The sequence below is a fragment of the Geotrypetes seraphini genome, chromosome 17, assembly GCF_902459505.1.
Source record: "Geotrypetes seraphini chromosome 17, aGeoSer1.1, whole genome shotgun sequence".
Lineage (NCBI taxonomy): Eukaryota > Metazoa > Chordata > Amphibia > Gymnophiona > Dermophiidae > Geotrypetes > Geotrypetes seraphini.
In genome coordinates this window covers 37,211,706-37,238,845 of record NC_047100.1, presented here as the reverse complement: position 1 = coordinate 37,238,845, position 27,140 = coordinate 37,211,706, and the positions used below count along the sequence as shown (strand labels likewise).

Here is a 27,140-nt window from a genome sequence, read left to right as displayed (position 1 = left end):
TAAATTTGAATTGATAGAAGGGGGACAGAAGGGACGGGACTCTCATGAGTTAGATAGGGGGTGAGCAGAGCAGCCACATGGTGCTGTTGCTTAACTATGTAGCCAGACCTCGTTAATCCATAATTGATCTTTACAAATTATGATAAATAGTTTATATTCAAGTAAGAAATAAAAATAGTTTACAATTCTACTATGTTTGAAATGTGCAAGCACATTTTCTGTACAGCAGCTTCAAGAAGGCCCAAGGAAAATATTACTATCTTCAAATTATAGTTTGGAACAAAAGAGAAAAACTAAGGTAATTCAGAAATTCTGCGGCACATTCTAGAAATTCAGACGCAGATGCTGTCTAGAAGCATAATCCCAGCTCTGTACCTAGAGCCACACTTTATCCCAGACATGGCATGGTATGCAATAGCTAACTAAGATTAATTTTATTACATGCATGAAACAGGGTCTTATCAACCTGAATGTATATATTTCTTTAATGTCAGATTTTTAAAAAGTCCACATATGTATATGAATTAACCAGGTCAGACTTTACTACGGATTATTGAGAATTGAGGTCAACGAGCAGGTAGCTTTGTTCTGGAAAGAGTGCGTCTTGTGTCTAGGACGTTAGAATTGCAAAACTAACGTCCTAAAGTAAGACAAACATAAATGAAAGAGAAAGGTACTTAAAAAAAAAGGTTTTAGAAAACATGAACTTATCCACCAATGTGTCCTCGGGTTTGAGGAAGACACACTTCTGGCTAAATAGTTCTAAAATAAAGGGTCCAGTTATGTTGAAACACTGAGCACAATGCAGCTGAAGCCTGATAGACCTAGAAGATTTCTGTGTTTTGATGCTTTGGTCAATCTTCAAACAGACCGCTAGGTCACAGGCAGTTGGGGTCAGCACTGAAAATGAGAAACTTACAAAGAAAACCATCATAGCTCAACTGCTTTTTTTTGTTGTTGTTTTAACAGAACAATATTAGAAACAGAGAAATATGATGGCAGATAAAGGCCAAATGGCCCATCTAGTCTGCCCATCCGCAGTAACCATCATCTCTTCCTCTAAGAGATCCCACGTGCCTATCCCATGCTGCAAAGAAAAATACATTAAGGAACAAGGTGGAAAAATCAAACAGGGAGAAAATAGATAAAAACATTTCACCAGTCACAAATTTTAGAAAAACTTTGCTCTAACAAACTGTACTTATATTTATAGAAATCAGAACATTGCGTAAAAAAATCCAAAATTCATGCAAATTATCTTATGCTACTTCATTTTCTTATCTTAGCCCTCTTGTTCATTTTGAAAAAGAAATGAATTTAATCTTACAATGGCACTTTCTATACAAATTGTTTTCCGTAGGTTTTAGCAATCATTAGATTTGTACAACAAGCAACATTAAGGAGAAGATAACCTTCAACTCGTTACTTTAAATAAACTAACATTGGTTAGATAAATGCAAAAATCATCCACATGTCCAGATAAATCATACTTTAATTTTACAGTTGTAGATCTGCACCCATGCAGTTGTAACACTAATCATGCTATGTTTTTATTAGACTCGGTAGGTTTTTTGGTGGATCTATCCTACAATGGTACAAAAGGTGTCATTTCTGTAGTTCAAAGTCCAGCATAAAGCATTACAGGTTCAGCTCTGTCATTTGCTGAAGCCAAGCCCAGGTGCACAAAGGAAGGCAGGGGAGGGAAGACGGCGTTAGACAATGAGTAGTGATATAGACATCACCCTTCCAGTCCTTGGCCTTTGGGCTAGACTTCAGAGAACTTAAGAATTGCCGCTGCTGGGTCAGACCAGTGGTCCATCGTGCCCAGCAGTCCGCTCACGCGGCAGCCCCCAGGTCAAAGACCAGTGCTCCAAATGAGTCCAGCCTCACCTGCGTACGTTCCAGTTTAACAGGAACTTGTCCAACTTTGTCTTGAATCCCTAGAGGGTGCTTTCCCCTATAAGAGCCTCCGGAAGAGCGTTCCAGTTTTCCACCACTCTCTGAGTGAAGAACAACTTCCTTATGTTTGTATGGAATCTATCCCCTTTCAACTTTAGAGAGTGCCCTCTCTTCCTCCCTACCTTGGAAGTAAAAATTGTGAAGAAGGAAAAGATCACCCCCCCCCATCTAAACAATCACCAAAATTAACACTTTTGAAGGAAAGTGAAGGCTTAACTATTAGGCAAACTAGGTAACAAGAGCAGCAACTACAGGCAAATTAAAGCAACAGGTCCTGGTAGGCACACAAACTAGGAACCATTAATTTACCGTTATCTGCATGGGGTATGAGCAGTTGTCAATAGCCCATTTATCTGGGTCAATGGTTTCTAAAAAATTGTGTGTGTACAGAATGCATAATTTGACATTATAAAACATTGTTCTGAGAGGGGTGGCATTGGAATGGTTTTTAAAAATCTCTCTTTATTTATACCAAACAATGAACCAGAAGGTGCAAATCATCAACCAAAACCTCATGCCCAAAAAAGAAAAACTCCAATGGGTTAGTCATAATTTCAGTCAAGAGATACGCCTAATATGGTCTTCATTATACCCCCAGCCATTCATAATACTCAGTACTACACAACAAACCACAACCTTCAATCCAATATAATTCATCCCTCGACTGTTCCATTTTTTAAATTCTCTTTGTCTTTAGGAAGTTGCTAATTGTGCTATTTAGCGAACCATTAATAGGAACCAACATATCGAATCTCTAAAATACTTTTATAAATCATCCATGACCTCTTGCCTTTCAGCCAGTGGATATGCAACTCAATCGATCATTACAGGCATCCACCCCTTTTTGACCAATAATATTGCCAAGTGCAAAAAGTGGCATTTGGGTTAGAATATGCGTTGCTCCAATAGGAGAGCTGGGTAGTTCCACTCTACAGGCTGCTGCAGCATTTCCTCTAATGTGTTGAGGTAATTGTGATTTGTTAAGCTACGCTATCAAAATATCAGGTAGCAGGGAATTTAATAATAATAATGGTAATACCAAATGTGTTTGGAGCTATTAGTGATACCACTTGGATGTGCCATACTACGTGAGAATAATAAGAAAATATTGACATTCTGCCTTTACCATACTTAACTACCTCTGCAACTGTAACTGTCCTAATTTATATCCATTGGTTGAGAATATCAGTCCTGGATTGGTCTACCTCATTGATAAATGTGTGTTGTGAAACTGCCTTCTGGCATTTGATGGTCCTAACCCTTGATCCAAACCAAAAAATGGATTTAGGTCATGTAATGCTGTGAGGCTGAGAGGTTGCACTATTTCTTAGCTCCTGGGTGTGCTCCATCAAATCGCCATCAAAATTGACCCCCCACTCCTAGAATACACTTGGAGTGTGTACAGGATGCCTTGCACAAGGTCCAGAACAGTGATTGATCTGCCTTCTCTGTAAGATAACCATTAAACCACCAAGAAAGGAGAAAGATCGGGGCTGCTTGGAGGATGCCAAGATGCTGGAATTGGTATGCCCTTCTTTGCCTAAGGCAGGTGCCTCATGGACTGTGGAGGTCAAAGTGGAAGTTTCCACAGTGGTGGAAGAGTTGTATCACAGCCAATTTCAACAAATTATGGAGAAATGAAATCATATGGAGACCATGAGCAAGGACCTGCACTCGATGGATGAGCCACATAGACACCACGGAACAAGATGTTGACCGCGAGTTGCAGAAGAAAAGGAAGCTGCGGGAACAGGTCCACCAGATGGAGAATAAATTGGATGACATTGAGAATAGAACACACTGAAACAATTTAAGGCTGGTAGGGCTGCCCAAATTCATTGCGAAAACAGAACTATGCAGTTTTCTGGAGTCTTGGTTAATGGATAGCCCGGGGCTTCAACAGTGCATTGGGGTTGGCCAGGTTTTTTATGGCCTAATATAGAGTGTTGAAGGGGAGCAAGAAAAAGATGTACGGCTCTTCCCTTTATAGCTATGATATAGCATTTGCTCTCCATAGCTCCTGAGGCCTTTTTCCTCCTTTTAGAAACATTTTCGAAGAGACAAAGGAAGTAAGGGCGATGCACGCGGTATATAATACTGTAGGTTAGTTGTTGCTTGTCCATTGTTTTTTTGAATTTGATAAATTATATATTCTAATTTGAAAAAGATATGCTCATGAACGGGAAGCCAGTGCAAATTAATTAATACTGAGAAAACGCTCTCAAATTTTTTCATGTTATTTAGCAATTTGGAAGATAGATTAACGTAACATACTTTACAGGACAAAATCGAAAAGTGTATGTGAGTTTTAGGGTAGGAGCACTATCAGGTCCTGGACCTGAGGGGCCGCCGCGTGAGCGGACTGCCGGGCACGATGGACCTCCGGTCTGACCCGACAGAGGCAAGTCTTATGTTCTTATGTTATTTGGGTCCAAGTAAGAGAATTTTAACATATGAACCAGTACAGCAAAAGCAGATTGATCAAAATATGCCCTAATCTGCCATAATTGCCTTGATTTGAATTCACTTGAGCCTCCAAGGTCATAGATGAATTTAGGATAATGTCCAGTACTCTAGACTTATCTTCAGTTGGAAAAGACTGTCCTGATGGGAGATGAATACCGAAACGTTTTGCTTGTGGAATAATTTGTTTAAATTGCGTAAAAAATAAAATTTCAAAAATCTAAACCAAGGAGATCAAATCATACATATGCATAGATAAGGAACAATTTTCAGCTACTTCTCTTTTTAAAAATGACCTCATCCTTATTAGATCAGGCTCACTTTCAAAGGAGTATACGTCAAGCACAAGATCAATCCTCACCAAAACATTTTCATCAGAATTGGTCAAATGGCTCCCAAATTAATGTGCCTCTGCACAGATTTAAATGCCTTATTGAGTTTGCAGCTGAAGGTGAAAACCACCATATACACAAACAACTGTTTCACCAAGTGGTTCCGACAACTGTGTAAAACCACCAAAAGAAGCTTCTTATGCAAGTCTTAGATATTTATTACCCAAAACTATAACAAATGTTTATGAATCACATTTATACACAACAATTCCAGGAGAAAAAATGACACCTAACGGAATTTTACCTGTGGTGGAGTATATGGCATTATGTCCAGTTCATTAGATAGCGGTGTTTGAAGCTGAGGCATGGAGGGGGCTTCAATGATTTCACCTTCCTCTTCTCCCATCGCTTCAATTACATCATCTCCCCCTTCCAACTCAGCAAATTTGGCTTCTAATTCCTGGATCTTCTTCTCTAAAAGTGGAGATGGCTCTTTCTGAGGCACTATAGGTTTCCTGGAAGAGATGCAAAGTGAGATTGTAAATAGCGCAAGAAACACAAGTTCATTGAATCTAAGACACAAGTTATGGTTTACCCTAAGACAATGAAGGCTTGATAGTAAAGTCCTCTTACATTTGGCAAATGAAGAAGCACTAGGTATGCTAATTTTCCTTTGATTTTCTGGGTCATAAAGAAAGCAAAGTTACTTACCTGTAACAGGTGTCTATTTGATGGAAGTTTTTTTTCCCAAACTGATCAAAAGTCCGGAGTGTAGACTCCTTATCTCCAGTCCAGGCTGGATTAGAATTGCATGGGGAAAGAAATCAAACCCATACCCACCTGTCTCCGCTAAGATCTGGCAGAGACCCATTTATAAAATATGTATTCTTTCCAATTTACATTTGCAAACAAGCAAAGGCAAATTGGGAAGAATACATACATACTTTGTAAATGTGTCTCTGCCAAAGCCTCTAATGTAAATATCAAATAAAAATACTCTTAGCTGATGAAAATCATCAAGCTCTGTCAGCTGAAGATTTCCTCCAAAGGTGGCCAGAACTCTCTTTTACAAAGCCTGGAAGGCAACACCAACATCATAGGAATATAAGAATTGCCGCTGCTGGGTCAGACCAGTGGTCCATCGTGCCCAGCAGTGCGCTTACGCGGCGGCCCTCTGGTCAAAGACCAGCGCCCCGAGACTAGCTTTCCCTGGAGAGTGTTTTCCCCCATGACAGACTCCGGAAGAGCGTTCCAGTTTTCTACCACTCTCTGGGCTTTTAACTTTAGAGAGTGCCCTCTCGTTCTCTCTACCTTGGAGAGGGTGAACAACAACCTGCCTTTATCTACTAAGTCTATTCCCTTCAGTACCTTGAATGTTTCAATCATGTCCCCTCTCAATATCCTCTGTTCAAGGGAGAAAAGGCCCAGTTTATCTAATCTTTCACTGTACGGCAACTCCTCTAGCCCCTTAACCATTTTAATCGCTCTTCTCTGAACCCTTTTGAGTAGTACCGTATCTTTCTTCATGTACAGCGACCAATGCTGGATGTAGTACTCCAGGTGAGGGTGCACCATGGCCCGGTACAGTGGCATGATAACCTTCTCTGATCTGTTTGTGATCCCCTGAGCCAGATACTGGCACCTCAGTGGCTCAAGGATGCTACAAGCAACTGCCACGCTTGGTAGAAGGGAGTTCCGGTCACCTATGGAGGAGATCCTCAGCTGGGGATGCTGAGGGATCCCCACCAGCTACAACCGATATGAATGCTGTTAAGTCATTAGTCATTGCACAATAAAAATCAATGTGATCTGTATATAAAATTTCTAAAATGGCTCTTGATTCTGGATTTAATACACATTTTTATCACCCCCACACTCTTCCCCCCACACTTAAGTTTCTGCCTAGTGTTTTGCATATCCACTTTGTTTGACCTTAAGAAGATCATGTCCTCCATAAGACTTTCCATGCCCTTTCTGGATCTTATTTCATTAAGAACTCTATCCTTAAATTGTTTTTTTTAATATTCTAAAAAATTACAACAAATATTCAAAGTAAAACTGCTAATAGTGGAAGGTAACAGGTTGAAAGGCAAGTATCTAACATGGAGAAAAAGACCTCAGTTTTTCAAGGAAACAACCAAGAAACTATAAGACCAGTTATAAACTGTCATAAAAAACACATCCCAGGTCAAAAAACTCCATGAGGAAAATTTATAAAAATACAGTTTAAAATACTCAAGTTAAACTGCAAATAACAGCAAGAACTGTAAGAAACTTGCACTTATCTTCCATACATCTCCCGACTGGCAGTGAAATTAGATATCCGTTGCTCCAGTAAGGAACCAAACTCGGATTTCAAGTTATAAACTCAGTATTCCCGACAGGCCCTGTTTCGCCAAGTGGCTGCGTCAGGGGAATATCTTTAGAAAAAGAGCAAAAGCTTCAAAAAAACTTTATGTAAAGTTCACAGCAGTGCCCCACTGCTCTGTTGCCATATCTGGATGGCCAGTCCATTACAGGATTGACCCCTCAATGGTCTTGTTTTGGGCGTTTGGGACTTGAGATGAAATTTTGGTCAAAAATGTGGTTATAGATAGATAGATAGAAAGCGGCCAAGGAGACAGAAAGAAAGAAGACAGATAGATAGACAGCGGCCAAGGAGAGAGACAGACACATCTATTCTAGCACCCGTTAATGTAACAGGCTTAAAGACTAGTAGTTTATATACACTTCCAAAATGAAACTGAGTTAAATGGCAGCACTGCTACTTAATTGGTAGCATGCACAAGTGAAAAAGGGCAACTGCACTTAGAAGCAGCCTGGCTTATGCCATTCAAGAGTTCAATACGTGCATTTGCAAAATGACTACTCCAGTGCTTGTGCAAGCTGTAGAGCCTTTTCTAAATTACTAAAGGAACTGAGCACATCCTAACCAAAATGTCTCGATTCTGTTCTCTCTGTTTTATGTAAAATATGGCTCAAAATCTACTGCATATTAAAATGGCGATCGTTCCGTTGTTACCTGAAATAGTAAATTTCATCCTCTACTACTTTAGCCGAGAGTGAAAATCTCTTCAGTCCTTTGAATTTCTTCATCTGCTTGTCACTTTCATTATAGCGACTTTCACAAAGCATAACATCGTTTTCAGGAATCTCAGTTGGCCTGCAGGACAGGAAGTCCTTAAATGACAACACAGCACACTTTCCTGGAGGGGAAAAAACACAGTGCAGTTAAAAGATGGCATTATTGTATGGCCAAAAACCAAACACACCGATATGGAACAAAAGCGAGATAACCGGATCATTAGTTATATCGCCTGAAGATTGTTGTAATCTTTTTAAAATCTGAGATCAAGTATTCCAGACAATAAATAAAATAATATATACGTAAGGATCCTTTCAGGACTCTCACTGGTCCAGCATGTTACTGGTTTCAGGACTACATCAACTCAATGTAGAAAGGATGGGTATATCATTTTGCTACAGTACCCCCACTAAGATAAAAATAATTATAATAAATCTATTCTTTTATACCGCCATTACCAAACGTTCTAGGCGGTTTACACCATAAGAAACTGATCAGCGAAGTCCATACATATCATAAGATAAAACCAGAGTAAAAGGTTAAAAAGTAATTACAACCTTAAAAAGATCTAATTAAGTAATGAATTTGTCGAACAGAGCAGACTTCACTAATTTTTGAAAAGAACAGTAAGACATGGCTTGATGAATACATTCACCAAGCCAACATTGTAATTTGCCTGCATGAAACGCTAAGGTCCTTTCAAAAAAGGTCTTGTATCTAACACCATTTGGCTTAGGATAGGTAAATAAGCTAAAGCTTCTTGTAATCCTTGAGGGTCTATAAAATTCAAAGTGAGGAGACAAATAAATTGGACACTCTCCTGAAATCAACTTAAAACAAATACAGGAAAACTTAAATAGTATTCTTACTTCCAACGCTAGCCAGTGCAATAAACGATAACATGGGCTAATGTGGTCGTTCTTCTTCGGACCAAGAAGAAACCTATGCCTTTAGTTAAGGCTTGGCCTTTGGGCCCGATTATTTTGTGTTCAGTGACACCTCAAGTATTAAGTTAGTGTCTTGTATAAAGAGTATGTGAAAGACCTTGAGCCACAAGCCAAAGGTAAATGAAAGGGTAACTACAGAACAAGCTATTGTGGGGCAAGACTTGCATTTAGAGTGAGTCTGTGTGGAAGAGGATCCTGCTGACTTTCAGTCAGAAGAGACTAAAGATTGTCCAGTACGCTGGAAGACACTTACCCAAAAGGAATGAAAAGGGATCATAATACAAAGATGAAGGAAATGTATGATTATACAGTGCTTACCTAAAGCTGTACTATTCCAGGCAAGAAAGACTACCTCAAAGCAGGGAAAATACTCTGGTCATTTGAAGAAGACCTGATGACAGAAGATATCTGTGGACTTGGAAGCTAGCAGGGCTGTCGCAAAATTGGCCCTTTGGATTAGTATATTTTGTTCACAAAATGCAGATGATTTGGGAAAACATGTTTTTACCTAGAACACAGCTCATGGGACACGTCTCTTCTAGATTGCTTAGAAACATTTCTTTTTTGTAAAACATTTTTGTTGGCTCATGTTCTGTTTCTTCAGGATGTATAAAGATTGGACCAAAGAAATATGCAGCTCCATCTCGTACCCACATCTTCTCAATTCTAAAGACAGATAAAAAAGTGTGTGGGATGCAAAAGAAAGGACAATATAAAGACGTGTCCAGGTAATTCAATTCTGATTTTTAAAGGCAAAATTTTAATGTGCGATGCTGAAAGGCTAGAGCCAATAGCGGCCAGATCCCCACAGGGCACGGGTTCTCAACTCAGTCCTTGGGACTGTCAGGTTTTCAGGATATCTACAATGCATATTCATGAGATCGATTTGCATGCACTGGAGACTGTGCATGCACATTGATCTCATGCATAGACACTGTGGATATCATGAAAACCCGAGTGGCTTGATGTGTCCCAAGGACTGAGTCGAGAATGTAAATGCCACAGGGCCATTTACCTACTACACCCCAGGCTTTCCAAAAGCATTGTGTAGCTTAACTCAGCAGCATCTAGATCAGGGCTGCCCACATCCGGTCCTCGAGATCTACTGGCAGGCCAGGTTTTCTGGATATCCACAATGAACATGCATGAGAGAGATTTGCATACCAAGAATGCATTGCAGGCAAATCTCTCTCATGCATATTCATTGTGAGTATCCTATAAACCTGGCCTGGTAGTACACCTCGAGGACCGGACTTGGACAGCCCTGATCTAGATGCTTTTCAAAAGTTTTGGAAAAGATGACCAAGAGGCACTAACCGTGTTAGCGCATGCAGTGTGCACTAAACGCTAAGATGCCCATAGGAATGGTTAGTGAGCACTAAATCGGTTAACGCCCCTTAAAGAATCCCCCCATAATACTCATTTTCAGAAAAGGTTCATTGTTTAAGAAATTCAGCTTTCATTCCAAATGTTCTTAAAAGCACAAATGCTACTCCCACATAAAACTGAATAATTCATACCTTAAAATAGTAATGAAAAGAAAGAGGCAAAGATCTAGCAGTAAAAATGATGACAGACAAAATAGGGCCTGATTCTGGAAACGGCGCTCTGATTGTACACAGCGGTAGAAGTCCTACTGCAATTTAACAGACCAATCAGAATGCACGTTAAAATTATTATTATTTATTTATTTTGAAATCGATGGGGCATCATTTGTGTGTGTTTGAAGGTGTTTAGGCATACTTATGGACGCCTAAGGCCAGCATAGGTGTGGTTTACGCTGGAAGTGTCCTTAAGTGTCCGTAGGCATATCTAGGCGCTTCTCGTAGGCATGAGTCAGATGCCTTAAACGTAGGCCTGTAAAATGCTGGCCTACATTTAAAGCGTTTGTAGGAGAAACTAGACACGATTCTGGATGTGGCGCCTATCAGTGATTGACATGTGGTAGACGCCCATTTTGCAGGTGCCTTCCACAATAGCCGCAGTCTCCCAAATCAGGTCCTTAGTGTCCATAGCAGAACTAGGTTAATGTATGTATCGAGCATGCTTTCTAGCATACGTACTGTATCTTACCATTCTGAATCAGGTAAAGTTACGTACACATTTTTAACCACATAAAAGCCCACAATTTTCTTATGTGGTCTGTGTATGAGAATCAGCTTGAGTGTGGCTGCTTTTTCTCTACGAGGGTTTTTTGAAGATCTATGGTTAAACTTTAAGTTCCGTTTGATGATGTTATATTTTTAATGCTATAAACAGTTTGGGAGCTTTTATGGGAGAGGCAGTCTCTAAATATGCTGTTAGCCTCAGCATTTTCGGTTGGCCTAACCAATGTCAGCAGAGGCCTATGGGACATTATATCAATCCTACTCTGGAATGTTGGTGCAGATAGACCCTAAATCAGGGGTGTCCAATGTCGGTCCTCGAGGGCCGCAATCCAGTTGGGTTTTCAGGATTTCCCCAATGAATATACATGAGGTCTATTTGCATGCACTGCTTTCATTGTATGCTAATAGATCTCATGCATATTCATTGGGGAAATCCTGAAAACCCGACTGGATTGCGGCCCTCAAGGACCGACATTGGACACCCCTGCCCTAAATGCTCCTGCACAGAATTCACATACATTAAGCATTCAGCCAGACTGGATTGTTTATCAAGAAGATAGGCTACTTGAATGGAACAAAGAAGCCAGAGACTTATCCCATCTACCATGCCTGCAAGTATCACACCCTCCTTATCAATTAAACTAACCACTGTTTCAAACAGCTTGCAAATTATAAACAGACAGATACTGGGAAATACAATAGTTTCTATTTTAGAATAAAACTCCAACCTATAAAAGCCTCCTCTCTGCAACACACCCCTCTCTCTTTGTCCTCACAACACCTATTCAGGAAGCTGTCTTTTCTCTCTCATTCACAAGAGCACAGAAGCAGTCTCTGAATCCACTCTGGATTTGTAAAGTTTATGTTTATTTCTGTCTGTCCATTTGTAACCCAGTAAAGCTTATGTATCTTTCTAAAGATTGCCTTTCTGTAATATTAAGCCTATTTCTACATTATATTCTTTATGTAATCACTTCCGGCTGTGCTTGCCATTTGATTTCACTTCCTAATGAGAATCTTCTACGAGGGTAGTGAACCCGGGACCTGGCGGACTGTAAGGCCGCTTCGCAATTACCCCTCCAAACCTTACATTTGGGGGGGCTAAACCTTACATATGACACATAATGTGTATGTGTAGTTTTGCCTGTAGGTACCCCACTGAATGGCACCATTAGTCATGATAAGAGCATAAAGAACACAAACGTTACCATACTGGGACATCAAGCCCAGTATCCTGTTTCCAATAGTGGCCAACCCAGGTCCCAAGTACCTGGTAGAAACCCAAATAGTACTAACATTCTAGAGCTGAGATTGTGATGTCATGCCTCATTCCACCAATGCCTAAGCGACAAACTCATCAGTGATGTCACAATAGCTTCATTATCCTATACTTGGCTCGGTGATAGGACAATCGCAAACCAGCGTGCCGCGGGAAAACTTAGTTTTAAAGAGCTCCGATGGGGTGGGGGGTGAACCCTCCCTCCCACTTTACTACATACTGTTCGCGCTGCCGTTGGGGGGTGCAACCCCCCACATTATAGAGAAAATGGAACTTTTCCTGAAAAAAAATCAGAAAAAGTTCTGTTTTCTCTATAATGGAGAGTTCCAATCCCCCAAACCTCCCCCCCACAGCAGCGCAAACACTATGCAGTAAAGTGTGTGTGTGGGGGGTTTCCCCACTCACACCCCGCTTCGGAGCTCTTTAAAACTAAGTTTTCCTGTGGCACGCTGGTGTCTTGCGCCAAATTGTCTGCCCTCCATTATCGGCACGCTGGTGTCTCATGCGCGACTGACTATAAACCCTTGGATCATATAAGAACAAAAGTGTTGCCATACTGGGACAGACTGAAGATCCATCAAGCCCAGTATCCTGTTTCCAACAGTGGCCAACCTAGTCCCAAGTACCTGGCAAGATCCCAAGAAGTAAAACAGATTTAATGTTGCTTATTCTAGGAATAAACAGAGAATTTCTCAAAGTCCATCTTATGGACTTCTCTTTTAGGAAATTATCCAAACCCTTTTTAAACCCTGCTATAATTGCTTTTGCCACATTCTCCAGCAACAAATTCCAGAGTTTAATTACAGGCTGAGTGAAGAAATATTCTCTCTGGTTTGTTTTAAAAGTACTGAGTAGCTTCATCACATGCCCCCTAATCCTAGTATTTTTGGAAAGAGTAAGCAAGCGATTCACATTTACCCATTCCACTCCATACAATATCAGAAAGAGAGCAAACAGTAAAGATGCAGGAATAAACCATATTCATGTAGATTTTTACACATTTAAGGGAAGCCATTTTCAACACTTTCGACTTCAAATAAGAAGGAAAAAGAAAATTCCACATGCCTGCCAACCCGCGCTCGTACTAAACCATGTGATTTAATGAAAACACAGTCTCCGATCTTCAGCCACATGTCATTGTAACGGAGTTGTTCATGGTACTGGCAACCGGGTTCTCCGTTTGGCATATCAACAGGAACGTCTTCTTTCTCCTGGAAGAAATACAGCAGTAAAATACCCCATCATTGATTTACATTAGAGAAGGTTTCCATGAATTTAAAGGTCAGCTTGCATCTGGCGGAATTGCTTTTCGAATGATGCATTAGCCAATTTACCACCTGTTCTGTGCCTGCAAGATTATTTGCACTGGAAAAAGACTGCAGTAGCATTATGAACGGGAAAAAGAAAGGGACATTTTTTTTAAATTGCCCAAACTGGGAATGATATTTCTTCTGGCAGGTCTATTATTACATGACTTTGCAGAGGCGGTGTGATAAAAAACCTAGTGGTAACCCTCACCTTGAGTGAATCTCTTCAAAAAGGCAGTTAAATAAACAAAGATAATCATAACAGTTCATATACTGCAGGACCGTGAAGTTCTATGCGGTTTACAATGATTAAAAGGTGTTACAAATTGAGTAGAGTTAGCAAACAAAAACCACCGATAAGGTTTCAGTCATTGGTTTTCAGCATGTGGCCGAAAGCAAACAGGTTTTAGATTTTCTGCTAGCCCATTATTTAATGGGTGCAACTGCCAATATTTTCACTATGCTAAAGGATGAGGAGGACCTGGCCTGATTTAATTATCAACAGGAATCAGAAACTGTTCTGCTCACAAGTAAATTAAATAGGTAAAACAGTCCAGCTATTTAAAAAATTAGCACGAAGTTATGCCAATATATCACTTGAATATTCACTGTGGACAGTTTGAAAATCAGCAGCCAAGAACATCAAGCCACTGCAAAAAATACATAAAATGATTTCTGTATTGCAATACTCTATGACAGGGGTGTCCAACCTTTTGGCTTCCCTGGGCCGCAATGGCCGAAAAAAAATGTTTCTGGGGCCGCGCAAACACTTTAGCAAGACAGAAGAGGGAGCCAGCAAGATGGTAAACACCCGGGGGCAGCATCGCCCTCGACCGGGGCCGCACAAAATACTTCACAGGGCCGCAGGTTGGACACCCCTGCTCTATGATGTTCCATAGCCCTATTTTATTTTTCTTGAATTGAAATACCTTCTTTTTTAAAACCAATATCCTGGTTTTGTAAAAGTTAAGTCCCCTTGTCTTACATACCTTTTCAAGGCTAAGCGTAACATCCTCCACTTTGCTGTCTTCTAAGGTTTCAGTAGTTCTGTCATCCTCCACCTTGCTCTTATTAGCAAATACTGAAGCAACACGAACCACTGGCAAAGGCATGTCCCGGGGAACAAACCTTACCAAACTAATGGGCATCGTCCAGAGCTTAATCTTTTTGAAGGACTTGGCTTTAGCAGAGTAACGAGACTCGCAAACATAAACATCTTCATCTCGGAACTTTTCTGGGCATAATTTAAAATATTCCTGTATCGAAAAGAAATACTCTTTTTAAAATGATTTACTGAAAAAGCCTTTTCTGTGCAGGACATCCATTTATTATTATATTTTAATATGTCATGATAACTCTATATAGTGTTATAATATCCAAAATTGCAATGGTGAAACTTGGACATAATATGGAATATTAAACTTAATAGGATTTACTAAGGTGCCTGTTATACACAAAGGGCCAAATTCTATAAATGGAATCCCGATAGTCACCCCCCCACTCCCCCCTCCCTGGACCACATCAGCTCCCCCCAGCCCCCTCTGAACCTGCCCCCTACCTTATAATGATAGCCAGGCCGAGGCAACCTTTCTGCCTCCAGCTGGCTGGCCCACCTTCGCATGAATGGCAGGCCTGCCCCTTCCCAGTGCATCGTGGGATGCACTGGGAGTGGCCTAAGATTTTGATTGGCCAGATCCCTTAGGCCAATCCCAGGAAGGATGCCTCTGGCCAGCCATCATTATAAGGTTAGGGGGTTCTGGGGGGGGTGCTGGGGGGCTGATTCGAGTCCAGTGGGATGGAGGAGAGGAAGTCTGGCAGGTGGGGGGAACTTTATGGAGTGGGGGATATCAGTGATGTTCAGAGGGGGGGGAGGGGGTTCCAGTAGGAGGGACTGGGCATCCCTCCTGTTGGCGATATTTGGGGTGGGGTGTTCCAGCAAGAGGGACTGGGCATTCCTCCTACCTAAAATAAAATAAATATGGCACCTATAAAACTGGCACTGACTAGTACGGAACTAAGCGAGATTCTGTAAAAGTTCCGCGCACCTTCTAGAATTCTGCTCGCATCAGTGTATGTCATAACTTTTAGGCTCACCAATAAAGGCCCGCTGCAATCAGGCCTAAATGACTGCACCTAAATTATGCGCTCAGAACTTTTAGGACCTCCCATGCCACCTTTTAGATCTGTGCACTGGACACGGCGCACAACCCTTTCTACAATGCACCTACTCAGTTGTGTACATAACTTCTAATTGATGCCAATTTGCATCCATTAACAGATGTTAATTTGTAATTATCAGCGCCAATTAATCAAATTGTGTGGGCGTACAAACTCAGGCACCATATACAGAAGCTGAGGGCGAGGAGGTAATTTTAGAAGGCATTTTCCATGTATAAGGCTGGTTTACACGAAGAAAACAAATACACGGGTAAATACGCATTTACAATGATGCATGCTTTTCACAGCATGTGTACTTTTGTGTGACTGGTGTGTAGGCATTCCCAAGGGAAAATCTCGGAGAGAGGTGGGAGCCAGAAGGCCTTGAGCATGCTCAAGGCCCAGTTGGAGGAAAGGCACGATCTTCGGGCACCGGCACCTCCTGTGGTGCGTGCTGGTGCCACATTGGGGGGTTAGCTTTCAGTTTGGGCGGGCGGGGGATGCCAGTTCGTGCGGGGGGAAGGCGTTCGCAAGGGGGGGGCATGCCGGTTCGCAGGGGGCAGGGGAGATGTGGAAGCACACCAGTGGCCTCGGGGGTGGGGGGTCTTTCGGGGATGTGGTGGTGTGGAGCAGTGCCGGTGGCCGGGGAATGGGAGGTGGAACGAATCAAGCGAGTTTCCCTTACTTTCTATGGGGAACTCGCTTTGATCTACGAGTAATTTGGTTTACGAGCATGCTTCTAGAACGAATTATGCTCGTAAATCAAGGTTCCACTGTATTTTATTTCTATTTACTACATTTATAAACAGAATGAGTCATCTGCACTTTATTTGCAATGCTGTTATTGAAGCTATTTATTTTCAATGACAATAAAGCTATGCAAACACAATTTAGCGTACTCACCTTAACAAACATAACAACACATTTTCCAAGAATTTTGCTAATAGGTATTTTGTTGTAGTAGTCACTTTTAAACACTTCCTTTTCAAGGAACTTCCGTGTTGCAAGGTGAAATGTTTCATTTGGCCGATAAAACCAACAGCCGTACAACCATTTCTCACCTAGGTAAAATATTGGGAAAATTACTAGTCGAGATGTAACCTAAGACAAACCAAGTCATTTTTCTAAACTGAATCTGAACCTTCTTCATCAAAGTTAACTTGTCACTATACCGAGAAAAATAAACGGTCCTTTTGCAAAGAGCTTTACTAAAATACCCACCTTTGTACAGGTGCTTCTGGGAACAAAATATTTTAAAGCTTGGACAAATTCAGAAAAATGTAGTCAATTTATATTTTCTTTACTAAAGTAAAATGGAAACCAAGTAATCTACGAACAGAACGATGTGAGCTCTGGGAAGGAGAGCAGAAGAAAATATATAAATCGTTATGTAAAAAATAGGCAATAAACATTAAGGAGTTGATATTCAGTGATTTAACCAGTCAGAAAAAGCTCCACACAAGCAATTTAACTGGCCAGGAGCCATCAATGACAATTAACCAGTCATTATCACAGAATATCACCACTGACTGCTAAATTCAAAGCTAACTATTCCGTGGGTGTTTTCGTAGTGAAGTCAGCAGTTGAGTGGTCAAATCAGATTGCATAAACGTCGGTCTTATCTTAATGCAGTGTCACTTATGCGGTAAAGTGCTTAATTTCATAAGAGAGAGCTGGCCACATAACTCCTTATACCTCATTTCCCTCCGTTCATCTTACCAGAACTCACTCGAAATTCCTTCATTAAGGTTTAGTTTTGAATTCTTTATTTATAAATTTTAACTTTTTTGACAATCTTACAGTCAAAAAGGAAAAAAAAAACAACTTCTTGTTGACAAGTTACTTTAGATCAGGGATTTCAAAGTCCCTCCTTGAGGGCCGCAATCCAGCCGGGTTTTCAGGATTTCCCCAATGAATATGCATTGAAAGCAGTGCATGCACAAAGATCTCATGCATATTCATTGGGGAAATCCTGAAAACCCGACCGGGTTGCGGCCCTTGAGGGACTTTGGGACCCCTGTTTTAGATGCTTAAATTGTTTTTCAAATATAAAGATGTTGCCTTTCTATCCAATGTAATAAGAATGTATCCAGATGTGTCTTGTTCAACCCAGAAGGACGCAGTTCCTCATCTTGAGACCCCAGGTCCTCCAGTTGGGGGCAACATTTATCCTGAGATACCCTTGTAAGTGTGTTTTGAATTGCAAGGAAAATAGATATGATTTTTATGAACCACAGCACCTATCAAAATTTATTTCCGTCAAAGGGCAGTCTATTACTATAACTTGAGTTTGCTGTTGAAATCATCTAGCTCAATTAAAAAATTTTCGAGAGCCATCTACCCTCCTGTTCTTTGGTTTTATATTTCAGCAAACCTAACTCCGTCTCCATATATTATGGACTATCTACTTCTTGTGGTGAAAATTTTCCCTCTCTTTTTCTTTTCTTCTGTGAAATTATATTATATTTCATTTATTAAGATTTATTAATACCATGAGAAATAGCATTTTCTCTTTCACTGCTCCCACGCTATGGAATTCTGGACCAGCGTATATACGCGAGATTAACTCATTAGACAAATTCAAAACTAGTCTTAAAACTATGCTTTTTGAAGATGCTTTTGCAGCGCAACTGTCCTTTCATGGATGTTTTTTTTAAATTTAACAGTTGAACTTTTCTCTGACAAGGTTAACTGCTTAGGAAAATTCTAGCGTCCACCTAACCTTTTGATTTTTTCCTTCATTGTCCTTTCCTTTCAAAAATTGTAGTTCTTCCTCTTCCTTGTGTGCCAGTCTATACGTTTGTCCTAAAATTTTAGGCGTTTTTAATTTTTTATATTAATTGGTTATACGTTAGTCTTAAAGCTTAGTTTACCCCCACTTAAGTGTATTTTTATTGTAAGCCGCTTTGGTATCTGAAAAGGCAGGATAATAAAATTTTAATAAACTTGAACCCTGAGTATTCAATGCCAACGCCCGGTAATGGCTATCTGAGAATAATACTGCCAGTGGCTATACAAATGCTCCTCGCTGTGAATTTCAGCCTCTAGAATTCTAGATTATGAAGGCATCAACCAATCAGGTACCTTCATTGCACTATAAGTGCTTGTTCCTTTAAGAGTGCAGGAAGCAAAATTTAACAACCTCTTTATGACTTTTGGATAAAAGGTTAAAGAACAAAAGCCACGTTATTGTAGGGGTTGATTGTCCTGTAAGAGTCTCCAAGAAAATAAGGAAAAAAGAAATAAAAAACAATATCTCATAACCTCCAAGGTCAGGCTGATAAACATTCTAATTTCACTCAATCTCAACCTCTGTATTAGTTACAGGTAATATGTCTAGTTTAGGTTTACCTTGAAGAAAAGTTTCTAAATGAGCTGGATCAACAAAAATATATCTAGTATTCTGATATGTCACCAAGCACTTAAGAACATAAGAACATAAGCAATGCCTCTCCTGGGTCAGACCTGAGGTCCATCATGCCCAGAAGTCCGCTCACGCGGCGGCCCAACAGGTCCAGGACCTGTGCAGTAATCCTCTATTTATACCCTTCTATCCCCTTTTCCAGCAGGAAATTGTCCAATCCTTTCTTAAACCCCAGTACTGTACTCTGCCCTATTACGCCCTCTGGAAGCGCATTCCAGTTGTCCACCACTCGTTGGGTAAAGAAGAACTTCCTAGCATTCGTTTTGAATCTGTCCCCTTTCAGGGACTTACATGGTAACTTAAGAAAAAATAAAGCTCCCACAGCTAAGACACGAGTCTTAAGTTACAGAAACTGCTTTCTCCTGTATTGCGTCTGTTTAGAGACATCTGGAAAAATATTAATCTGTTGACCACCAAACAAGGCATTTTTGTTTATAAAATACAATTTAAGAATAGCTTGTTTTTCTATTTCAGTCCTAAAGGTGACCAATAATGTTGCTCTCTTGGCTATAAAGTCTTTCGATGACTCTAAGAATTGAGAAATATTTCAAGTATCAGGTGACACTAATAGATCTTTTCGCCCCCTCTTCAACCCCTACAATAACGTGGACTTCATAAGATAATTTTTCTTTTAGTTTGATGTATTCTTTTTGAATTGTTTTTGCCTAAGTTGTTATTTTGTAACAAAGTAATAAATTTATTAAAAAAAAAAAAAAAAAGCAGCCAAATGGAAAGAGGATTGTTTGGGGGATAAAATTGTTTTGTGATGTTATATGTTAAATTATCATATCCCACAGAAAATTTAATTGGGGTCTACACAAGGCCAGGCATAAGGTGCTACTCATGGACCCAGCACCTGGAAAGCTGTCACTCCTTGGCTACTGTACAGGAAAGTGGAGAGGGGGAGATAAATGCTGCATAGGGGACAGGAAGAGAGACAGATAGAAAGAAAGACAAATAATAGGAGGGAGGGAGACAGAAAGAAAAGAAGAAAGACACAAGGGCAGGGAGAGAGACAGAAAGACAAATAATAGGAGGGAGGGAGTCAGAAAGAAAAGAAGAAAGACACAAGGGCAGGGAGAGAGACAGAAAGAAAGAAAGAAAGACAAATAATAGGAGGGAGGGAGACAGAAAGAAAAGAAGAAAGACACAAGGGCAGGGAGAGAGACAGAAAGAAAGAAAGAAAGACAAATAATAGGAGGGAGGGAGACAGAAAGAAAAGAAGAAAGACACAAGGGCAGGGAGAGAGACAGAAAGAAAGAAAGACAAATAATAGGAGGGAGGGAGTCAGAAAGAAAAGAAGAAAGACACAAGGGCAGGGAGAGAGACAGAAAGAAAGAAAGACAAATAATAGGAGGGAGGGAGACAGAAAGAAAAGAAGAAAGACACAAGGGCAGGGAGAGAGACAGAAAGAAAGAAAGAAAGACAAATAATAGGAGGGAGGGAGACAGAAAGAAAAGAAGAAAGACACAAGGGCAGGGAGAGAGAGAGAAAGAAAGAAAGAAAGAAAGACAAATAATAGGAGGGAGGGAGACAGAAAGAAAAGAAGAAAGACACAAGGGCAGGGAGAGAGACAGAAAGAAAGAAAGACAAATAATAGGAGGGAGGGAGTCAGAAAGAAAAGAAGAAAGACACAAGGGCAGGGAGAGAGACAGAAAGAAAGAAAGACAAATAATAGGAGGGAGGGAGACAGAAAGAAAAGAAGAAAGACACAAGGGCAGGGAGAGAGACAGAAAGAAAGACAAATAATAGGAGGGAGGGAGACAGAAAGAAAAGAAGAAAGACACAAGAGCAGGGAGAGAGACAGAAAGACATACAATAAAAATATAAAAGATAATAGCAGAAAAACCTGATGAGTTTTTTTTTTATTATTAAATCACATGTGCAATCAATGGGCTTATTCACTTTGATGTCAAAGCTGCTCGACTTTGCTTCTCTCACCTAAGAAAATTCCAGATTATCCTACTAAGCTGTTTCTGTAGTGTGCCTAACTAGATGAATGTTTTGCATACGGTGTAACATGTCATGAGCATTTAATAAACACAGTCTTGAGCACTCACCAGTAGAATCTTCCCACAGTCTTTCAATGTAGACTATATGAGGCTGCAGGTTGGCCTCGGCAGGTTCCACGTAGACATAATCTCCAACTCTGTACATGCTGTTTTTAAAGCTGCAGTCTTGGCTGTAGGTGCGATGTAATACCGCCTGACCTGAACTTCCTAAAGTGTCTTCACTCCTTTCAGCTTCTTATTCCGAAACAGAAAGTATAAAAATATGAAACTTTTAAAATAAGCAATATTTTCTTCTATGCAGAAGTCCAAAAAAATAAAAAAAGGAATGCGTTTTTATGATTAACTGTGAATGATCCAATGAGTGCTTACAGTTTAGGACTGAGAATCGCACTTACTCAGTTCTCATCTTGGCTGGTATTCTTTATATTTATAACTTTGGAAATTTCATGGATTTACAGTGATGGATCATGCAACCCGTTCCGAGCAAAGATTATCTTTGAGCATCAGAACACTTAAGGCTCCTTTTATCAAGCCACGCTAGCGGGGTTAGCGCGTCGGACATGTCATCACGCGCTAATCCCCGCGGCCGGCTAAAAAAACTAGCACTTACTCAATGCAGACGTTAGCGGCTAGCGCGGCAGGCGGTTTAACGCGCAGTATTACGCTTGTTAAACCCCTACCGCAGCTTGATAAAAGGACCCCTTAGACATCAAAATCTTGAAAACACTGCTGGGTATCATGAAACTCACAGCAATGATAATCTGATATCTGATCCCATTTGGATAATGGAGTTACTTACTTGTATCGGGAGCTCTCCAAGGATAGCAGGATAAATCAAACACATGTATATATGTCATCTGACAGCTCCCATTGGTCAGAAATGTTCTCCAATAGCTCAGAGAAAGGTTTTAAAAAAAAAAAAAAAAAAAAATTTTTTTTTTTACACATATCCCTTCGAGCATGTTCAACGGTTATCACTGCTAGGCAATCCTATCTTCTGCCTCAGTCAATCCCTAGTCATCTCCCAGACCTGCAGGGAGAGGGGGAAGGGAGTACAGAACAGTGTCCCTCCTCTCCCCGCTGGTGATCTGGCCACGTGGACAGCGGGAGGCAGTCCCTTCACCTCTGGGTTTTCAACAGCCCATAAAGAGCCAAAGCAAGCAGGACACCGCACACCAGACCTGCTGGGAGAGAGGAAGGAGGGAGTCCAGAACAGCGTCCCTCCTCTCTCCACCGACAATCCGGTCACGTGGACAACGGGAGACAGTCCCTTCGCCTCCGGGATTTCAACAGCCCATAAACGGCCACACACCAGGCGAGCTTTCAACGGCCCATAAAGGGCCGCACACCAGGTGGGCCTGCACCTCAAAAATAACCACCAACACAGCAAAAACAAAACAACCACTCTGACCAAACTCAAACAACAGCCTAAACAGTCCCACAAACCCGGAAACAACTCTAGCTTCCTAACCTCACTAGGAGCTGAAAAAACAGTCCACGCCCTCCCAGCACTAGACTAAAAGGCAAATGAAGAACAAGTAGGAGATTGAAGGGCAAATGGGAAACAAACCTAGCTCCTTCCCCCTACCAGGAGCCCCAGGATAACCCAGTTAGACTGAAGGACAAATCAGACCTCATCCAGATTAGAAGCACATGACTATTCACCGAGAGGCCACGGAAATAGCCCTCTGCCTCCGAGCTGCTTCTTACCCCCCCCCCCAAAAAAAAACCCCAATTACCCTTTCTCCTAAACTACCAGCCATACTATCATCTCTAATCCACCATGTGCCTGACCAGCACACCATCGGCTATCCCAGAAACCACGGGCCATGGAAGATATGGAAACAAAGAAATCACACAGGCATAAGAACACCACGCCTAATCCCAATCTCCCATTTCAACACGAATGCATCAAAATTCACCTTAAAGACAGCACTGATCAATGTGAAATCAATAAACTCGCTCTGGGTAAGGATGGGATATAAATAAATAAATAAACAAAATCCACCACATACGAGACCACCTATCCGATCACAAATATGACATACTACTCATCACAGAAACATAGCTATCCAACAATGACGGAGACCCTTTAGGCCAGGCTTGCCAGGTACTATTTTGAGGCCCTCGCTATGTTTATTATAATCACAAAAGTCATCATCTGTCTCTTTAGGGACAGTTAGGGAATTTCCAAGTACCTATCTTATTTATTTTTATTTATTGTATCTTTTAATGCATTCATTTTTGTAAACCGCTTAGAAAGCTCACGGTTATTAGCGGTATATAAGAATATGAATGGTCTCCACCTAATTGGAGTTATCCGATAAGGAAAGGGCGAAACTTGCAACTTCACTATTAACAGTGGCTCTGGCACCAGATAACTGGCTATTGAGACTTTTGCTTGGAATGAAAATACAAATGTATCCAGATTTGGCTAGAGATACCCAGAGGCGTCGAAGAGAATTTTAACTCTTAAAATCTGGTGTGTTAGCCTTAGGGGTGACGCTTTATCTGCGTCACCCATGCAAATGTATTGTGCATTATTCTTCACAAAAATATGTTTTCTAGGAACCTTTCCAGTTGACAACTTTTCTGTCGTTATCATGCCTGGAAAAGGATAAGAGCTAAGCCCTAGATAAAGATTATTTATGGGGCATTCTTGCTCAGTAAAGCTAGTTGTTTTATTCTTAGAACATAAGAATAGCCGCTGCTGGGTCAGACCAGTGGTCCATCGTGCCCAGCAGTCCACTCACGTGGCAGCCTTAGGTCAAAGACCATTGCCCTAACAGACTAGCCTTACCTGCGTATGTTCTGGTTCGGCAGGAACTTATCTAACTTTGTCTTGAATCCTTGGAGGGTGTTTTCCCCTATAACAGACTCTGGAAGAGCGTTCCAGCTTTCTACCACTCTCTGGGTGAAGAAGAACTTCCTTACGTTTGTACAGACTCTATCCCCTTTTAACTTCAGAGAGTGCCCTCTCCTTTTCTCTACCTTGGAGAGGGTGAACAACCTGTCTTTATCTACTAAGTCTATTCCCGTCAGTATTTTTATACATTGCTTATTAATCTCGCTTTATGTTACATTTTGGATCTCAAAGAGGACTCAAGTTGAAATTTAAGCATCTTTGTTTTATTTTTCGGTTATATGTTCTTTATATTGATAAATAAGTTCCTGGCTTAGATTTTGCTTTCTGTACAAGTTTATGCTCGATACTTAGGGCTCCTTTTACTAAGCTGTGAGCTGGCTTTAGTTTTTGGCGCGTAGCACGGGGTTAGCGCGTGCTAAAAACGCTAGCACACTTTAGTAAAAGGAGCCCTTACTGTAAAATGATAAATTTTTTACCCTAACGTACCTTTTTTCTCCTCCTCTCTCTTCTGTTTATCCTCTTCCATCTCCCTAGGCAACTTTTCCTTCTTCTCTTTTTCTACGTCATTGTGGAGGTGCTTAGTGGTGTAACTGAGTGCTGGCGACAGGAGAATCTCTCCGTTCTTGCAGAGCTCATCGCGAATTTTAATGAAGAACTGCTGGAGCTCCACAGCATCCTCATATATCTCCGAGTCAGTTCTGCAACAAATCACAGATAAATTCAAACAAAACTATAGGCGAAGGGCAATTCTAGAGCCGGATGCCTGCATTTACATGCCTTTTGCATGTGTAAACATACTGAATGCCGACACTTTTGCGGGTAGATGTACATTTGCACACACTCAAATAAAGGCAAAGCAATAAAACGCTATTCTGTAAGGGCATACACAAGGGACAGAGTGTTAAGTGCAAGGAGGCTTTAAAATGGGCGGAGCATGGGCAGGGCTTCCACTTACAGTGTCTCTGAAACATTTTTAGCTCAAGCACACTAAGGGCTCCTTTTACTAAGCTACGCTAGCAGTTTGGCCGCTCGCGCTAGACGCCAATGCCCGCATTGAGCTGCCGTTAGTTCTTGGCGCATGCAGCAATACAGCATGCGCTAAAAACGCTAGCGCACCTTAGTAAAAAGAGCCCTAAATGCAGCAAATATTTTTCATGGCACATTATAATCATTGCAAAACCAACCAAAAATTAAATTTGAGATGTATTTATTTAAAGTTCTTTAAGCTATGTAAGGGTAATTGTAACAACGGTGAAACTAAGGCAGACAGAATAGAATTGCTAATCAATGCGATGGATGTGCTTGTTTTTGAGTGCAAATTAACTTAAAATGCAGCTCGATAGTCAATATGCAAACATGTATTTCATCATCCACCATCTGCAGTGTCTTTTTTGATTTAAGATAAGAAGATCCAAACAGTAACAAAGCCTTCACTGCTTTGTTGCTCAAGTTACTGCATAAAAAAATAAAATTAAAATTACTTGCCATTAGTTTTCAAGGACCAATCACGTCAAAGAATGATGCTTATCTGGCAGTTGTATCCTTATGCACACAGACGCTCATAACATTGACAGACTCTTGCGTACATAACGTACATGTCATCTGTTCTAGTGTATACTTATGAAGGGAATTTTTAAAAGTAAAGTAAAATTCTGGAATTTCTCATGGCACACCCAGAATCTCTTCAGGGCACATCACCGTGCCGTGGCACACAGTTTGGAAGGTGTGGCTTCTTGGAATTGTAGTTTGTTTTTATCATTTTTGGGCAGCCTGAAAACTCGACTGGATTCTGGCCCTCGAGGACTAGAGTTGCCCACCTCTGATCTAGAACCTCATATGTCAGGGGTGTCAAAGTCCCTCCTCAAGGGCCGGAATCCAGTCGGGTTTTCAGGATTTCCCCAATGAATATGCATGAGATCTGTTAGCATACAATGAAAGCAGTGCATACAAATAGAGCTCATGCATATTCATTGGGGAAATCCTGAAAACCCCACTGGATTCCAGCCCTCGAGGAGGGACTTTGACACCCCTGTCATATGTATAGCTGAGAAAATTCAACTCAAAGCAGATGTAGGCAGATAAGAATATCCCAACTTGCTGTCCTTGCAGAACATTTGCTACATTTGAGTAGCTTTGTATCCTTAATATGTGGGAATCCCAAGCTACTGGACATAGAAATTGACGGCCAAAAATAGGGAATAGAACAAGCCCAGTTAGAGGCAGAGCTCAAGGGTTCTGAACAAGAACTATTAACTTGTTAAATCCATATTGAATCATATAGTTAGTTTTTTCTAGGCACACTAGAACAAAAAGAAATAAACCTTTGGGGAAGGGGTGGTAGAGTTCGATTCTACACCCCAAATAGTCTTGTTCCAAACAGTAGTGAGTTGTGAACGTGTGAACTAAAAACCTCGCCACAGCTCTGCAAATTTCCTCTTATAGAAGCTGACCTCAAGTGGGATACCAACACAGAAACAGCTCTGACATTAGGAGTAGAGAATGACACGGGGAGAAATTTGTCCCCAATCACGCAGGAACTCAATTTCCTCATCCCGTCCCCGTGCGTTTTGTCATTGCCCTTGCCCCTGTCCTATTCCTGGAAGCTCTGCCTTAACCACACAAGCCTCAAACACTTATGAATTTAAAGTGTTTGAGGCTTGTGCAGATGAGGACAGAGTTTGCAATAATGGGGAAGAGACAGGAAAATAGCTCATGGGGACGGGACGGGAAAATAAGTTCCTGCGGGGACGGGGGGGGAAAAAAATCTGTCCCTGTGCCATTCTCTAATTAGGATTGGCTGGTCTGGAACCTTCTCTCGGATGTCGGGGGGAAGGCTTGTGGGCCGGCTGCATGCAAGTCGCTGCACATGCCCTGGCCCGTCCCTGTGCAAAGTTCTGCCGGGGTCCCGCAAGAACTGACGGCAGCCATTCAGGAAGCGGCACGGGGCCAGGCAAGAGCGAGAAAAGCTCACACCTGCTTTGTGCGCCGCTCTGCCGCAAGAGATGAAGAGGCAGCCGTCCAGCGAGGAAGGGGCAGGCGCGCAGAAAGCTCCTGCCAATATGGCGCCATAAGCTCCATACGGCACCATAAGCTCCATAAGACACACCTACATTTCCACCCACTTTTTTTTTTTGGGGGGGGGGGGGGAGTGCATCTTATGGAGTGAAAAATACGGTATATAGACTGACTCTTCAGATAATC

At 41.2% G+C, this 27,140-nt stretch overlaps 1 protein-coding gene across 7 annotated transcripts in view; it reads right to left on the bottom strand.

The window, feature by feature from the left end:
* The window catches only part of PBRM1 (polybromo 1), a 171,101-nt gene that overhangs the window by 34,511 nt on the left and 109,450 nt on the right, over nucleotides 1–27,140 (bottom strand). For 5 of the 7 annotated variants that reach the window (XM_033926217.1, XM_033926219.1, XM_033926220.1 and 2 more), the window contains exons 18-25: nucleotides 24,426–24,637; nucleotides 21,122–21,307; nucleotides 16,541–16,698; nucleotides 14,470–14,736; nucleotides 13,239–13,384; nucleotides 9,295–9,452; nucleotides 7,777–7,960; nucleotides 5,059–5,269 (exon numbers count right to left, since the gene is read on the bottom strand). In XM_033926217.1, coding sequence (XP_033782108.1) covers nucleotides 5,059–5,269; nucleotides 7,777–7,960; nucleotides 9,295–9,452; nucleotides 13,239–13,384; nucleotides 14,470–14,736; nucleotides 16,541–16,698; nucleotides 21,122–21,307; nucleotides 24,426–24,637 — 1,522 coding nt within the window. The remainder of the gene's footprint in view (nucleotides 1–5,058; nucleotides 5,270–7,776; nucleotides 7,961–9,294; nucleotides 9,453–13,238; nucleotides 13,385–14,469; nucleotides 14,737–16,540; nucleotides 16,699–21,121; nucleotides 21,308–24,425; nucleotides 24,638–27,140) is intronic. The other 2 variants (XM_033926218.1, XM_033926224.1) reach the window with 1 other exon arrangement.